This window comes from Penaeus monodon, chromosome 14 (genome assembly GCF_015228065.2).
Source record: "Penaeus monodon isolate SGIC_2016 chromosome 14, NSTDA_Pmon_1, whole genome shotgun sequence".
NCBI classification, from domain to species: domain Eukaryota; kingdom Metazoa; phylum Arthropoda; class Malacostraca; order Decapoda; family Penaeidae; genus Penaeus; species Penaeus monodon.
In genome coordinates this window covers 13,015,366-13,032,865 of record NC_051399.1, presented here as the reverse complement: position 1 = coordinate 13,032,865, position 17,500 = coordinate 13,015,366, and the positions used below count along the sequence as shown (strand labels likewise).

General features: G+C 43.0%; 1 protein-coding gene across 1 annotated transcript in view; it reads right to left on the bottom strand.

The window, feature by feature from the left end:
• The window catches only part of LOC119580583 (insulin-like peptide receptor), a 72,893-nt gene that overhangs the window by 14,312 nt on the left and 41,081 nt on the right, over positions 1-17,500 (bottom strand). Inside the window, exons 3-5 of the mRNA XM_037928694.1 lie at positions 9,627-9,774; positions 9,344-9,460; positions 6,255-6,399 (exon numbers count right to left, since the gene is read on the bottom strand). Coding sequence (XP_037784622.1) covers positions 6,255-6,399; positions 9,344-9,460; positions 9,627-9,774 — 410 coding nt within the window. The remainder of the gene's footprint in view (positions 1-6,254; positions 6,400-9,343; positions 9,461-9,626; positions 9,775-17,500) is intronic.

Here is a 17,500-nt window from a genome sequence, read left to right as displayed (position 1 = left end):
TACTAGTATTATTTTTATAAATTTATTTTTCATTTTTTATCATTATCATCCTCATCATCAATCATTTTTACTATAGCTATTATTATCGATATTATTTATTATCATTACCATTACCATTACATTATCATTATCATTATTAGTATTGTATTGATTATTATATTTATTGTCATTATGATAATTATTATTATTATTACTATTATCATTATTATTATTATTATTATTATTATTATTATTATTGTTATTATTATTATTATTATTATTATTATTATTATGATAATAATAATAATAATAATAATGATAATAATAATAATAATAATAATAATAATAATAATAATAATAATGATAATAATAATAATAATAATTATTATTATTATTACTACTACTACTACTACTACTTCTATTTGTACTACTACTACTACTACTACTACTACTTCTATTTGTACTACTACTACTACTACTACTACTACATCATTGTTACTATAATAATTATTATCATAATGATAATAGTTGTAATAATAGTAATAACTGTAATACTACTAATAATAATCTTTACTGTTATTACATCTATTATCATTATTATATTTTTCATTATCGTTATCTTTGTTGTTATAATAATAATAATTATTATTTTTACTATAGCTATTGTTATTATTATAAATATTATTATTATTGTTCTTCTCATTGTTATTATAAGTATCATTTTCATTATTATTAATATTATCATTATTCTTATCCTAATTATTATCATCATTAGCTTATTAATTTTTTATTATTATTATTTTTTACTGTTGTTACCATTTTTTTATAATTAATATCACCATTGCTTTTATAATAGCAATTATTTTCATACTATCTTTATATTTTTTATCATGATTATCATCATGATTATCATCATCATCATCATAATCATCATCATCATCATCATCATCATCATCATCATCATCATCATCATCATCATCATCATCATCATCATCATCATCATCATCATCATTTTAATAATTTACGTCATCATCAATCTTACTACCAACTAAAAAGAATTACGCCATATATCTAATTACAGACACACACACTTAAAACGTTAAGCTACACAAACATATAAGATAAATCAGCGATTCATTTAAAAGACAGAGAGGCAGCAACATAGACCACACGATTTATTGTAGACTATTTATCATATAATCATCAACATGTGTATGGAAGCTTCAGAGTATTTAACAATTGGTGAATAAGAAAATCAGTAAATAGATGAATACGTGAACTGAAATATGTAAATAAGTAAAGATATGAGTAAATAAGTGTCTTGGCCACGTTTAATTAAGATTCTTTAAAACACAATATTAGTATTACGGGTACGAAGTAATGCGATAAAAGTTCTCATATATATATATATATATATATATATATATATATATATATATATATATATATATATATATATATATAGATATATATATATATATATATATAAAAGATGACAGTAGAGAGATAGAGTACCAGTATATTTGAAAATACTATGAAGTGGAAGATATTTTACGCGCAGGTTTTGTTGCAGCCATCTTCATGCCAATTTTATAAATAAGCAATGATGCATTCATGCGATAAAATTCATCTCACGTGTTTGTTTGTCTAAACTAAATAAAAACAACAGTTAAGAGCATGTTACTGACATATTTTCTACGATTGACAACAAAATCTTTAGTGACAGTCGTTATAACTTTGTTCACATGTATGATTAGCTTCAGCCGGACATCACGTGGGATCCGGCGTTACACAGGTGGCGTGTTGGCGTGTGGATACTTGCAAAATCAAAACACTTGTAACAGTGCAACGAACATGCGCTTTCTAAAAATAAGCTTTCATTTATCTTGTATCAATGACGCTGTGAATGTACCAAAAAAAGCAGAAAAAATGACGAACAAGAGACAAGACAAGCCGAAAAAGGAATAATACTAAGGTATATGCTGTACAATGCAGTGCAAAGCGGTTTTGGACATGCAGCTCCGATAAGCATGTAAATGTATAGTTTCTCTGGTCCTTTGGTGCTTCCCACCTGAGGCTGGTCTGATCGCTTCAGACATGGAAGGTTGGAAAGGAAAAATGTAGTTTGGTCAATGTTTGGTTGTGATGTTTTCTTTCGAGCTTCACTGGCTGATTTGATAGCATCAATATCGTTATCATTATTGCTATATCTATTATCATTATATTGCAGATGTAATTATTGATTATTCAATTATACTGCAATCGTTTTCTTTATTTTCTCCCTTTTTTTGTCTGGGAGACAGATTCTGACAATTAATAAACTAATCAAGATATAGACTCTGAAAGCTGGAATAGTTTTCTGTGTAATAAAAAGATATTGTCGTCATAACTCGTATTACAATCTATGCTGGATGCATCATAATTTCCCGGGCTTTCAGATATGATTTTAGAGAGAGAGAGAGAGAGAGAGAGAGAGATAGATAGATAGATAGATAGATAGATAGAGAGAGAGAGAGAGAGAGAGAGAGAGAGAGAGAGAGAGAGAGAGAGAGAGAGAAGAGAAAGAGAGAGAGAGAGAGAGATTGAGAGAGAGAGAGAGAAAGAGAGAGAGAGAGAGAGAAAGATTGAGAGAGAGAAAAACTGAGAGAGAGATTGATATATATATATATATATATATATATATATATATATATATATATATATATATATATATATATATATATATATATAATATATACATATAGATAGATAGATAGAGAGAGAGAGAGAGAGAGAGAGAGAGAGAGAGGGAGAGAGAGAGGGAGAGAGAGAAAGAGAAAGAGAAAGAGAGAGAGGGCAGACAGTCACAGAAAGGAAAATGAGTTACGACAAACTCTAGTCTTAACACCTATTATACGAGGCTCTCTCTCAGCAGAAGCGATGTCTTTTACAACAAGAGTTCCCAGATGAGATAGCATAATACCGAATATTGTCTGCAAGGAATGTGTGCTGTAATCTCATTTATTTAAATTATAAATTTTGGTCAATGGAAGAAATTTGAATGCAACACTGTGCATGAGTCAACCGTAGCAAAGGTTATAATCTGTCTATATAACATACCGGGAAGAAAATAATGCAGATTTTATACATAGAAAATGCATAGATGTATATATTTCGGCGTGCATATTTACACACTTTACATACACACGTTTATACAGAACGTGAATACATCCAGGCAAACGCACAACACTGATATTTGTTTTGATACATTATTTATATTGATTCTAACAGGTATTTTGACGTTAACTCCAATGGGAAATGTTCAGTTAAACGTATGAAAACAATATGAAAATAAGATGAGCTGAAAATGAAATGAGATGAATACCTGAGAAATATTTTTGACAATATTTTTGACCATTTTAAAGATAATTAAAGATAATAGAGATAAGAAGAGATGAAATTATGAATTACTTTGAGGATTATGGTTGGGTGAATAATGATGATAATTACTGTAATTAGTAGAATTACTGCTGTTAATGACGATAATGAGTTAGCAGTAATACTAGTACTAGTAGAAGTAGTAACAGAAATAGTAATGATACTGAAAATAATAATGATAGCAATGATAATAACAATAATAACAATGATTATTGTAATTATTGTAATTATTATACTAATAATAACAAAGTGACAACATCTAATAAATAAAAAACTCTAAACGATAAGAATTGTAATGATGTTGATAGAAGTGACAATGGTAATGATAATGATAATGATGATTATAATAGTAGTGATTATATTAATGATAATGATAACAATGATAATGATGATGATAATAATAATGATAATAACATCATCAATGACATTAATAATGATAATGAAATAATCATAATAACAATGCTAAAAATAAAAGTAATAGTAATAATGATGATAACAGTAATGAAAATACTGATAATGATAAATATAATAATGATAATAAATATAATAATGATAATAATAATAATAACAATAATTAATAATAATATTAATAACAACAATAATAATAATAATAATAATGATGATGATAATGATAACAATAATAATAATAATGATGATGATGATAATAAATATCTATTATCATCTTCCTCCTCCCCTCCTTCCCCCTTCTCCCTCCCGTCTTCCTTCCTCCCCCTTCCTCCTCTCCCCTTTCCTATTCCCTCCTTCCGTCCTTCCCTCAACTTCCTTTTTCCTTCCTACTTCCCTCCTTCTTTCCAGTTCCTCCCCCTCCCCCCTCTTCCTCCTTTCCTCCTCCCCCTCCCCCCCTCTTCCTCCTTTCCTCCTCCCCCTCCCCCCCTCTTCCCGCTTTCCTCCCCCCCTCCCCCCCTCTTCCTCCTTTCCTCCTCCCCCTCCCCCCCCTCTTCCTCCTTTCCTCCTCCCCCTCCCCCCCCTCTTCCCCCCTTTCCTCCTCCCCCTCCCCCCCCTCTTCCTCCTTTCCTCCTCCCCCTCCCTCCCCCCACTTCTCCCCATCACATCCCCCCAGTCCCCCTCCCTTGCAACAGGTCGGGCGAGGTTGCAATGCAATATTGCGGCGAAGCAATGGAGGTTTTGAAAATGGCTTTTGAGGGTCGGCGGCGGAACCAATAGGAACACCGGATATATTTTCCTTTTTTGTATTAGTTTTCTCCCTCCCTTCTTCCTTCCCTCCTTCCTTTCCTCCCTCTCTCTTTCCTTCCCTCCCTCCCTCCTGCCTTCCTCTCCTCCTTCCCTCTTTCCCTCCCTCCTTCCTTCCCTTTCCTCCCTTCCTTCCTCCCTTCCTCCTTCCTGCCTTCTCTCCCTCCCCCTCTCCTTCCTTCCCTCCCTCCCTTCTTCCTTCCTTCCTTCCTTCCCTCCCTCCCTCCCTCTCTCCTTCCTTCCCTCCTCCTTCCAGGAAGTCTTTGTCACATCGTACGAAGGCAAACACAACTGCCCTCATAAAGACAGTTTTCGAACCCAATTTTATTTTATTTTTTTTCTCAACAGTTAAGTTTCCGGTCCAATTGTGGCATCGCAGAAGAAAACGGGAGAAGAAAACGAGATTAGAAACCACGCTTTAAATCTCAGGAAAAGAAAACGGGAATAACATATGAAAAAAGAAAACACGAAAAATCCAGATAAAAGGAGAACGGGAAATACATTAATAAAGAAAACAGAAAACATAAAAATAATTAAAAAGTAGGAAAAATCAAAAGCAGAAAATAACATTCATAAAAGAAATATCATAAACGCAAGAATGCAGGAATGTACCAGAAAAGACGGGGAAAAATTGATCAAAATAAATTGGACCAAAAAAGGAAAACGAAAAATGTTTAACAAAGAAAGTGATGTAAATGATAAACGGAAAAAAGGAACAAACCTTAAAAGAAAAGAGAAAAAGAAAATAATAATAATAATAATAATAATAATAACAATAATAATAATAACAATAATAACAATAGTAATAAAATAATAATAATAATAGTGATAATAATATACGAATTAAAACAAGAAAAAGCAAAATGAAAACTATATACAGGAGACGAAAAAGGGCGGCGGAGGAGGCAGTGAGCGGATGGCATTTCTCTCTCTTTCCCTCTCTCTCTCTCTCTCTCTCTCTCTCTCTCTCTCTCTTCTCTCTCTCTCTCTCTCTCTCCCCTCTCTCTGCTCTCTTTCTCTCTCTCTCTCTCGCTCTCTCGCTCTCTCCCTCTCTCTCTCTCTCTCTCTCTCTCTCTCTCTCTCTCTCTCTCTCTCTCTCCCTCCTTCCCTCCCTCCCTCCCTCTTCCTCTCCCTCACTTACTTGCGAGTTGCCTCCCTCCCTCCCTCTCCCTCTCTCCCTCCCTCCCCCCTCCCCCCTCCCTCCCTCCCTCCCTCCCCCCTCCCTCCCCCCCTCCCTCCCCCCTCCCTCCCCCCCCCACCTACTTGGCTGTGGGGGGGGGGGCGCCTCCCTCCTCCCCCCCCCCCACCTACTTGCTGTGGAGGAGGGCGGCGCCTCCCTCCCTCCCTCCCTCCCCCCCCCCACCTACTTGCTTGCTGTGGAGGAGGGCGGCGCCTCCCCCCCCCCCCCCCCTACTTCTGTGGGAGGCGCCCTCCCTCCCCCCCCACCTACTTGCTGTGGAGGAGGGCGGCGCCTCCCTCCCTACCCCCCCCACCTACTTGCTGTGGAGGAGGGCAGCGCCACCCTCCCCCCCCCCCCCACCTACTTGCTGTGGAGGAGGGCGGCGCCTCCCTCCCTCCCTCCCCCCCACCTACTTGCTGTGGAGGAGGGCGGCGCCCCCTCCCCCCCCCCCCCCCCCCCCCCCCACTTGCTGTGGAGGAGGGCGGCGCCCCCGATGCGCGTGAGGTTCCTGAGGAAGTCGAGCGTCGTCACGTTCGAGCGGAAGACCTTCACGTGTCCGGACACTTCCTCGATGCTGCTCAAGTTCTCCTCGAGTTCGCGCTCGATGTTCTCTGCTGGGGGGAGGGGGGGGCGGGAGTTTTTATTTGCCTCTTTATTCTATTTTCCTTCCTCTCCTTCTCTCCTCGCGTTCTTTCTTTTTGAAGATATTTTAGAAGAGAAGGAGAGAGAGGGGAAGGAAGAGGGAGAGAGAGGGGAAGAAAGAGGGAGAGAGAGGGGAAGAAAGAGGGAGAGAGAGGGGTAGGAGAGAAGGAGAGAGAGGGGAAGAAAGAAGGGAGAGAGAGGGGAAGAGAGAAGGAGAGAAGGGGAAGAAAGAGGGAGAAAAGGGGAAGGAGAGAAGGAGAGAGGGGAAGAAAGAGGGAGAGAGAGGGGAAGGAGAGAAGGAGAGAGAGAGGAAAAAAGAGGGAGAGAGAGGGGAAGAAAGAGGGAGAGAGAGGGAGGAGGAGATAGAGAGTGGAGAAAGAGGGATAGAGGGGAAGAAAGGAGAGAGAGGGAAGGAGAGAGGGAGAGAGGGGGAAGAAAAGGGGGGAGGAGAAGGTGAAGAGAGGAAGTAGAGAGAGATGGATGGGAAGAAAGATGGGAGAAGAGAGAGGTGAAAGAAAAGAGGGGGAGAGAGGAAGGAGAGAAATTTAAGAGAGGGAAGGAAGAGGTATGAAGAGAGGGGAAGAAAGAGGAGAGAGAGGGGAAGAAATTAGGTGAGAGAGAGGGTAATGAAGAAGGAGAGAGAGTGGAATAAATATGTGTAATGAGTGGAAGGATAGAAGTGTAGAGAGAGTGGTAAGAAATAGATGAAGAGTGATGGTGAAGGCAGAGAATGAGAGTATGAAAAGAGAGGAAACGGGAGAGAGCTGGTTTTTATTTTCGTTCATTTCATTTTCCTCCCTCTCCTCTCTTTCTTTTTTTGTTATTTCCGGGAAAGAGAGAAGGAGAGAAAAAAAAATATCGAGTGAGAGTTTAAAGTATTTAATTTTATTTTATTTTCTCTTTCTCTCTTAAAGAATGATGAAATTTTTATTTTCATTTTGTTTTATTTCTCTTTCTCTACTTCTCATTCTGAGAGAGAGAGAGAGAGAGAGAGAGAGAGAGAGAGGAGAGAGAGAGAGAGAGAGAGAGAGAGAGAGAGAGAGACAGAGAGAGACAGAGAGAGAGAGAGAGAGAGTGAGAGAGAGAGAGAGAAGAGAGAGAGAGAGAGAGAGCGAGAGAGCGAGAGAGCGAGAGAGTGAGGAGAGAGAGAGAGAGAGAGAGAGAGAGAGAGGAGCGAGAGAGCGAGAGAGCGAGAGAGCGAGAGAGCGAGAGAGAGAGAGAGAGAGAGCGAGAGAGAGAGAGCGCGCGCGCGCGGAGAGAGAGAAGAGAGAGAGAGAGAGAGAGAGAAAGCATCATCCTTGTCTCCTCTGACGTGTCGATAACCCAAAGCACATCAGCACATATGTTCTCAGATCAATTATCCGAAATTGTGTTTATCACATATTTTGATAATCTAAACTCTCCTCTATAACTTACAAAAAAAAAAAAAAAAAAAAAAAAAAAAAAAAAAATATATATATATATATATATGTATAGTATATATATATATATATATATATATATATATATAATATATATATATATAATATATATATATGTATATATATATATATATATATATATATATATATTCACGTTAATGTAATTCTTTCATGACCGTAATGAACGCGCAGGCCGTCACATGAAAAACCCAAGGCGGATAAGGATAAGTCCGATATGCGAAGCTTAGCCTCGCCCGGGCTATGCCATGAGGGGAGCCCGGCCTGTGTCGACTAATGCCGACTCGCTCACGTGTGTCAGCTGGTGCTGACTCGGCTGAACCGAGTCCTTGCCCGCCGTGGTGCCCAGCCACAGCAGTAACCTCCGGGCGACAGTTGCAACTTCTCGCGCCTGGGCGGGGCGCGAACCGCCGACCCCTCGGATGAGAGGCCGACACGTTACCACTGTTCTAGCCCGGAGGCTACCCAAGGCGGCAACGAACAGACACATATGAACAGGGATTAACTTTTTCGCGAAGAAATTTCTCAATGGAAGAATGTATTTTTCAGCCATTGAGGAATAGCGTCGACTTTTTCAACTTTGTAAATAAAGGTAAGGATATCTGTAAATACATAAATACATATAAGGATAAAATAACGATAAAGATGACAATAAAGATAGAGGTGAAAATCAAGATAGAGATTAAAATAAAAATTAAGATAAAGATGAAAATAAAGATAAAGATGGAAATTGCTATAAATGTAAATAGAAATAAAGATAAAGATGAAATTAAAATTAAATAGAAAGACATATAAAGATAAATGATGTAATAAGGTAATAAGGACGAAAGGGAAAAATAAGTGATATAACTTTATAAGAAGGTAAATGATAACAAGATGAAGAAAGCGAGAAAAGGGTAAAGGTCGATTATGAGAGAAAATTTTGTTTTGCGAAAAAAATATTTGACGTTTTAAAAATCTATTTAAATTTAAATTTATTTATTTTTGGGGCGTTCCGGGTTTCTGTCTGTATTTTTGCACTTACTGCGTGAAAGTGTGGGGTGCGGCTTTGTGTGGTGGGGTGTGTGTGTGTGTGTTTTGTGGGTGTGTGTGGGGCATGGGGTTGTGAAATGTGGTTTTGTTGTGGTGTGTGTGTGGGGGGTTGGGGGGTTGGTGTGTGTGTGTTTGGGTGTGGGGTTTGTGGTGGGGTGCGTGATTTTGTGTTGGGGTTGGGGTGTGTGTGTGCTTTGCGTGTGTGCATGTTTTGTGTTTTTGTTTGGGGGTGGTGTGTATGTGTGTGTGTGGTGTGTGTGTGGGGTGTGTGTTGGTGTGTGTGTTTTGTGTGTGTTGTGGTTTTTAAGGGCGGGCATTGGGTGTCCACCATTTACGTGTGAGATCCCGGCCCCTGCAGAGCGGCGTCCCCCCGGGCGTCCCCCCGCCCGGATCCCGACGAGGCCGCCCGGCGGGCCGGGGGGGGAAAGGGAGGGGATTTAACCCCCGCCGTTGATGTTGACGGTGAGGTCGCCCCTGATGACGGTGCAGCCCCGCAGCGCCTGGGCGCGGCTCACGCTCTTCACGACGGCGGCCCCGCACTCCTTCGGGCACACGGAGCCTGGAGGCAAGAAAGAGAGAACGTGAAGGGCCTTGGAACTGTCTGAATGCAGAGCACGTATGGTCATGGAGGCGACCCCCTCTCCGCCCGGCCAAGAGCCGACAAAGCCAAGCCGCTGGTTCTCGGGACCGACGCCCCTCGAAGCCAGCGACGCCGGACGCCTCACCTTCGCACGGGACGCAGAGGCTCTCTCCCGCCGCGTTGCTGCTCACGTTGTAGCCCAAAGGACACCGCTTCACGCACTCCTTCGTGTCCAGCTTGATGACGTAGTTCCTCCTGCAGAAGCTCCGCTCCTCGCACCTGTGCTGCAGGACCTGGAGGAGGACGCGAAGGCTAGAGCGCGCTTATCGGTCGCCATCGTTTTTTGTCGTTATTTTTTGTGTTGGTGTTGTGTCTCCTTTTTTTTTTGGGGGGGAGTCGTGTCTTAGTGTTGTTTCTTTTTCGTTCAGATTCCTTTTCTATTGCCGTTCCCACTCGGTGATGCGGGGACGGGGATAATGTAGGCAGTTATGCAGATCGTATTATCAAGGAACACATATTTGAATACAAAAAACAAAATGTTGGTGTATGGGGTATGTTTGTGTGTTTTTGTGTGTGTGTGTGTTTTGGTTGTGGGGTGTGGGGTTTGGTGTGTGTGTGGTGGTGTGTGTGGGGTGTGTGTATGGTTGGTGTAGGTTTGGTGGTTGTTGTGTGTGTGTGTGGTGTGGGGTGTGTGTTGTGTGTGTGTGGGGTGTGTGTGTGGTGTGGGGGTTTGTGTGGGTAGGGTGTGTGTGGTGTGTGTGCGTGGGGAAAGAGAGAGAAAAAAGGAGAGAGAGAGAGGGGGAGATGAGGAGAGGGGGAAAAGGAGAGAGAGGAGAGAGGGAGAGAGAGGAGAGGGGAGAGAGAAAAAGGGGAGAGAGAGGGGGAAAGAGAAAAAGGGGGGGGAAGGGATGCTTTTGCCCCGTACGTTTGCCCCATCCCATCAATGGAGAGAACCAGGTTTTTGGGGCGCCAAAACAAAACCCCCCGCCTTTAAACCTTCCCCATTTTCCGTTTCCTCCGGCAAAAGTTGCGTACCCCCCCCCCCCTTTATCTCCTCGGCCAGGCAGGCGCGGCGATCATGATAATCCCGGAAGTTATGGCACCGTAAGTTGAAATCACAAAGTCTGCGATTCGGCGACTGGCACTTCGATTCCGCCGCCAGCTGTCGTCCCGGCGGGGGAGGGGAGGTGCTGGGGCCTTCGGGGGAAGGGGGCGCTGAAAAAACCCTTTTAATTGTATTCCGGCGCCCCACCTTTCGAAGGAATTCACTCCGCCCCGAAAAACCCTTTCCCATTTGGGAAAAATTTTGGAGGGGAGCTTCCCTTTCCCCCTCTTCCCCCCCTTTTTTCCCCCCTTTTTCTCACCTCCCCTTTTTCGCTTCCTTCCCTTCTCTTTTCTCTCCCCCCCATTCCAATTTTTGCTTACTCTTTCCCCGTTGACGCCTCCTCTCTTTCTCTTTCTCCTCCTCCTCTTCCTCTTTCTAACCCCTCCTCGCCCTCTTCTTTTCCTCTTTTTCACCCTTCTCTCGCTTAATCCTACTTCTCTTTTTCTTTTCATCCGTCTCCTCCTCCTCCGCCTCCACCTCTTCTCCCTTCTCCTTCGCCCCCTCCCCTTTCCGCCCAGAAAACGGGGCTTTTTTACGCGGCGAGGACGGGGCCAAAGCAGGCGAGAGATTGCATGCGAGTCTCCCAGGCGCGTTGTTGCCAGACTGTGCTACTCGGATCGAGATGCTGCTTTCTGGCGAGCACTGTGGGGCTGAAGGGGTGTTTCTCAGCTGGAGTGAGCGGGAGAGGGAGAGAAGTGAGAAGATAACGAGAGAAGGGAATAGAAAGTGGGATGGAGTGAGGGGCGGAAAAGGGAAAGGGGAAGGAGGGGGGGGGGAAAGAGAGAGGGATTTTTTTGGGAAAAGGAGGGAAAAAGGGGGGGAAGGAGGGAGGGAGGAATAGAGGGAGGGAAAGAGGGAAGGAAAGAAAGAAAGAAAGAGGGTGGGAAGGAGAAAATGAGGGAAGGAGGGAGGGAGGGAGGTAGGGAGGGAACGAGGAAAAGAGAGGGAGAGGGAGGGAGGGGAAGGGAAAAAACCCCAATCTAATCTATAATATTTTTTATATTATCTATCTATTATCTTCTATAAATTATTATCATCTATCAATCTATCTATTCCCCCCTCTCTCTCTTATATAAATAATATTATATATAATATATAAGGGGAGAGAAGAGGAGAGAGAAAAAGAGAGGAGAGAGGGAGAGGGGAAAGAGAGAGGGAGAAAAACAGACAGACAAACAGATAGAGAGACAGAAAGAAAGAGAGATAGCGCATCTTTGTTTTGCCCTTTGGGTTTTTTTCATAAAGGGGGCATCCGGGGTTTTCCTTTTTCACGTGTTTTAAAGTTACTTTTTTGGGGTTTTTGTACAAAAAGTGTATGTAATTCATTCATAAGCAGTCATATCACTAGCTGCCATGGTAACGTTGCCATTTGAATACTTTACTTATATGAAGAAAAAGGGTTGTTTCCCTATTTTGTTTTAAGTTTTTTTTTTCTTTTTAAAGGGAGAAATTTCTTGAGAATGCTTATAAATAAACATGTCATTCAACTTTTTTCTCCTTTTTCTTCAAATTATTGATCATATCATATCAAATGGGTGACTATAAAACATATTCTACTGAGGATAACACTTCATTTTACATACTGTGATATTTCTTTGTCATATATAATTTGTTAAACAAAAAATATTTTACTGTCCTGACTTTAAAAAATTTAAAAAAACATTTTAAATTTTATTAAATTTTTGATCTCTTTTATTTTTTAAATTTTGCTACTAAAAGGGGTTTTTTTGGGACATTCCTTTTTAAAAAATTTTAAATATGGATATTGCAACTGACTTTAATTTTGCTTATTGAACAACCCTTATGAAACCCGTCAGAATTTTAACTGTTATTACTATTACTGTACTATCGTTACTATTAATGTTTATTTTAAAGGGATAATCTTATTATCATTTATTTATTGTTGGTGTTTAAAGGTTTCCATTATTATAATGGGGAAAAATAATAATGATCATCAGTTTTTTTGTTTATCATTATTATTGGTTTTGCTATTATTTCATCATCTCATCATTTTTTATTAGTTTATTATTTTTATTAAAATTATATTTTAATTTATTATTATTATTACATTTATTAAATTTTTATTATCATTTATTAATTATCATTATTTTTATTATCATTGTTACTATTCTTATCATTATGATTAACAATAATATCCTTATCAGATATATCATTACTATTATTATCGTCATCATCACCGTCATTAATAACATTAGACGGGTAATCGAATACACTTGAATATTATACATCCCACTTTAAAACAAACCCTTAACCAGCTGGAATTCAAAAATATGAGTTTCCCCTAAAATTCTGAGTTTAAGGATTTCCAGGGCATTGTTGTGAGAAAATGTTTTTTGGGAAAAGAATTTTAATCTTCTCCTCTTTTCTTTTTTTTCTTTCTTTTCCCCCCTCTTGCTCCCCCCTCTCTCTCTCTCTCTACCCCGCACACACACACAAAACACACACCAAAAATACACCCAAACCCCACACACACACACACAAACACACCAAAAAACACACACACACCCCAAAACACGTTGTACTAAACGTCCCCCAAATTCTTTGAAAATTAAAGGGCTCGAGCGGAAAGGGGGGCAGGCCCTTCGTCGAAAACAGGGTTCCTGCAGGCGGGGGGGAAACGGTGGCAGAGTGCGGGGGTTGGGGAGCCGCCCCAAAACACTCCTGTGACAACCCCCTGGTTCCCACACAGCCTGGGGGGCACTTGCTTCCGCACACTGAAGGTTGGGGAAAGGGGGGGAAGGGGGGGGGGGGGGGAAGGGGAAAATTGTTATCTTTTCGACTAGAAAATGCTGAGGGATTCCCTTTGGGTCCTTTTTTCGGCTATTTAGAGCTCCAAAATTTTCCCAAATGAGAGGCCCGGGGATGTAAGTGATGTGTCGAGAACGATAAAATGCTGAAGGGTTTAAAGCTTAAAATTTCAAGTATGGGGCTATTTCTTTTTACACCTTTTTTCTCTGGTTTTCTGTCCTTCTGTTTTTCCCCCTCTCTCTCTCTCTTTCGCTTCTCTCTCTCTCTCTTTCGCTTCTCTTCTCTCTCTCCTCTCTTTCTCTCTCCCCCTCTCTCATTCTCTCTCATTCTCTCTCATTCCCCTCCCTTCCCACCCACCCACCCACCCCCTCTCCTTAACTCTCTCCCTCTCCACCCCCCCCCGCCCCAGCCCCCGCCTCTCCCCCCGTTTCGTCTCTCCCCATTCCCAAAACTCAGGGAGATTGGGCGTTAAGCTATTAGGGGTAATGGCCTCACTTGGGCGGCCCTTTAGGACCTCCAACGCTTTCCCAACGAGATTTCAACGCAGACCCGATTTTCCCTTTGCGGGTCGGGAGGGGTTTGGCCCGGGGGAGGGAGGGGGGGGAGGGAGGAGGAAAGGGAAAGGGGGGGAGGGAGGGGGGGAGGGAGGGAGGGAGGGAGGGGGGGAGGGGGGGAGGGAGAGAGAGAGGGAGGGGGGGGAGGGAGGGAGAGAGGGAGGGGGGGAGGGAGGGGGGGGAGGAGGGGGGGAGGGGGGGGGGGGAGGGAGGGGGGGAAGGGGGGAAAGGGGGAGGGGGAGGGGGGGGGGAGAGGGAGAGGGAGAGGGGAGAGAGAGAGGAATTTTGGAGAGAGAGAGAGAGAGAGAGAGGGAAGAAAAAAGGGGGGAGGAGGGGAGAGAAGAGAGAGAAAAGAGAGAGAAGGAGGGAAAAAGGGGGGTAGCTGGAAGGGGGGAGGGAAAGGGGGAGAGAAAAAATGGGGATTTGGAAAGGGGAAAAACAGGGAAAGTAGAGGGGGGGGGTGTTTGTGTGTGTAGGAGAGAGATACCAAGATGCACTACTTTGATAAAGCTCTGAAAGTATCACTTTGATCTGAAAAAAAAAACATTTTTATTTGCCCAAGACCAAAAAGCCCAAAATGTCCTCCTCTCTCTCTCTTTTCTCCTCCTCCTCTTTTTCTCCCTCTCTCTCTCCTCTCTGATTTCACTCGTTTGTTTGTTTGTCTGTGGGGTGTGTTCTTTTTTCCCGGGCGGTTGTCTATCTTTTTTACTGTGTGTCTATTTGTCTATTTACGGGTCTGGTTTTTCTATTGTTTGCTGGTTTCCTTCGTCAGGGCCTATACTCACGCGTTGGCCCGTGGCGCGGCCCCCAGCAGCGCGGCCCCCCCGCATCGCCCGGGGGCGGAAGCAGCCGGGGCGGGCGGGCAATCCGGGCACTGCGCTGCGGGCGGTTTCGCTGCGGGGGGCAAAAGGGAAAAAGGGTCGTTTGGGTCGGGCCGCCAAACCCGGGGAAAATATGTGTGTAAAGGGAATTAGAGAGAGGGGGTGCGTGCAAACTCTCCCGCACGGCCTCCCGGGGGGAGGTTTCCGGGGGCGGGAGGAAAACACGCGAGGAAAGAAAAGGGGGAAAACCCCCATGCCGTTTCCAGGCACGAAGGGGGGGGGGGGGGGCTGCGTTTGCACCCGGGTCCGGGATGCCGGTGGGATGCTGGGGCCGGGGAGGCGAGTTGCACGGGTGTAGAAGGGGTGGCAGGGGCGGCTGGATTGGCCTGCATCTTGCATGGCGCCGCCCGTAGGGGAGGGGGAGGGGGAAGGAGTCAAAAAGCTCAGTATAAGGAACTTTCGTGATGGAAATATGATAATAAAAAAATAATATGTAATTTAGAATAATCATACTAACGTTATTATATATAATCATAATGATGATAATAATAGTAAAAACACCAACAATAATAATAAAAAAATGATAATGATAATAATAATAACAATAATAACAATGAGAGGGTTTAAGATGATAATGATGGGTGATGGGTGATGGGTGATGGGAATGGGATGGTGATTTAAAAAATTTAAAAGAACAATAACAATAACAATAAAAAATAACAATTAAAAAAAACAATAACAAAATAGTAATAGTAACCCCCAATTTCAATAATAGAATAATGAAATTTAAGATTGATAATGGGGTTGGAAAAAATTGGGTTTTAAAGATAATAACAACAATAATAATGGTAATGATAATAACGATAATAACAATAATAACAATAACAATATGAACAATACTAACAGCTGAACAGCCCAACCACCAACAACAGAACAAGGCCCCAAACCAGGATTATTTTTTAACAATATCTCCACGGCCCTGAATGAACGGGTGATAAAAAAAGGGAAAGTTTAAATATATAAGTTTCTTTTGTTTTGTATAAAAGAAGATTAAAGGTTTGAAATATCCGGAAAGAAATGAACCTATAAACAAATAAATATAAAATCGGGCAGCAATAGGGGGGATGAAATAATAATATGAAATGAGATGGGATAATGAAATAATAAAAATAATAGAAAAATAGTAATAAAAAAATAATAAATAATAAAATAATAATAATAAAATAATAATAATAATAATAAAATAATAATAATAAAAAATAAGAAATAATAATGGAAAATGATAAATAATAATAGAAGAATAACTATAAATAAAAAAATATTTAATCTTTCCCTAAGAATAAAGATTATGATAACACAATGAAAAAAAAAAAAAAAAAAAGGGAAAAAAGGGGGGGGGCCCCCCCGAAAATAAAATCGTATGTGTTTTTCCCCGGCGGTTGGCGGGGGGCCCAGGGGCGGGGTGGGGCCCCAAAACGGGGGGGCTCTGCACGGGCCCGGGGGGGTTCCGTGGGTGGGGGGGGTTTTGGTTTTGGGTTTTTTTGCTTTGGTGTTTTTTTTGTTGTTTTGTTTTTTGTTGTTTTTTGCTTGGGTTTTTTTTTTTTTGTTTGTTTTTTTTTGTTTTGTTTGTTGTTTGTTTGGGTTTTTTGTGTTGTTTTTTTTTGTGGTTTTTTTTTTGTTTGTTGTTTGTTTGTTTTGGGGTTTGTTTGTTGTGTGGGTGGGGGGGTGTTTGGTTGCTTTTGGGGGTTGTTTGTTTTGGGGTGTTTGGGGTGTTTTTTGTTTTTTGGGGTGGTTTGTGTGGTTTTTGTGGTTTTGGGGGGGTTTTTTTGTTGGGTGTTGTTTTGGGGTGGGGTTTTTTGGTTGTGGGTTTTTTTGCTTGTGTGTTGGGTTTGGGGGGTGGGGGGTTTTTTTTTGGGTTTTTTGGGGGTTGGTTTTTTTGGGTTTTGGGTGGGTGGGGGGGGGGGTGGGGGGGAGGGTGGGGGGGGGGGGGGGGGGGGGGGGGGGGGGGGGGGGGGGGGGGGGGGGGGGGGGGGGGGGGGGGGGGGGGGGGGGGGGGGGGGGGGGGGGGGGGGGGGGGGGGGGGGGGGGGGGGGGGGGGGGGGGGGGGGGGGGGGGGGGGGGGGGGGGGGGGGGGGGGGGGGGGGGGGGGGGGGGGGGCGGGGGGGGGGGGGGGGGGGGGGGGGGGGGGGGGGGGGGGGTTGGGGGGGGGGGGGGGGGGGGGTGTTTCCGGATGGAAAGTAAACCAATTGAAATTAGCACCGCACGAAACCCCAAACCCAAGGGAGAGAAGGGGACCCGAAGGGGGGGGAGAGAGGCCGACCCCCCCCCCAGGTCGGCACGTGTAGAGACGAGGGGGTAGGGGGAAAAGGACGCGCCCCCCGGGGGGGGGGGGGGTAGTATGGGGTCGGGGGGGGGGGGGTAATAGATAGAAGAGAGAGAGAGAAAAGAGAGAGGAGAGGAAGAGGGGGAGAGGGGGAAGAGAGGAAAAGAGAGGAGAAGAAAGAGAGAGAGAGAGAGAGAGAGAGAGAGGGGAGAGGAAGAGGAGAGAAGAGAGAGGAGAGAGAGGAGAGAGAGAGAGAAAAGAGAGAGAGAGAGAGAGAGAGGAGAGAGGGCGAGAAGAGAAAGGAGGAAAGAGAAGAAAAGAGAGAAGAGAGAAAGAGAAGGAGAGGAAAGAGAAGAGAGGAAAGAGAAGAGAGAGAGAGAGGAGATAGAGAGAGAGAGAGAGAAGGAGAGAGGAGAGAGAGAGAGAGAGAGAGAGAGAGAGAGAGGA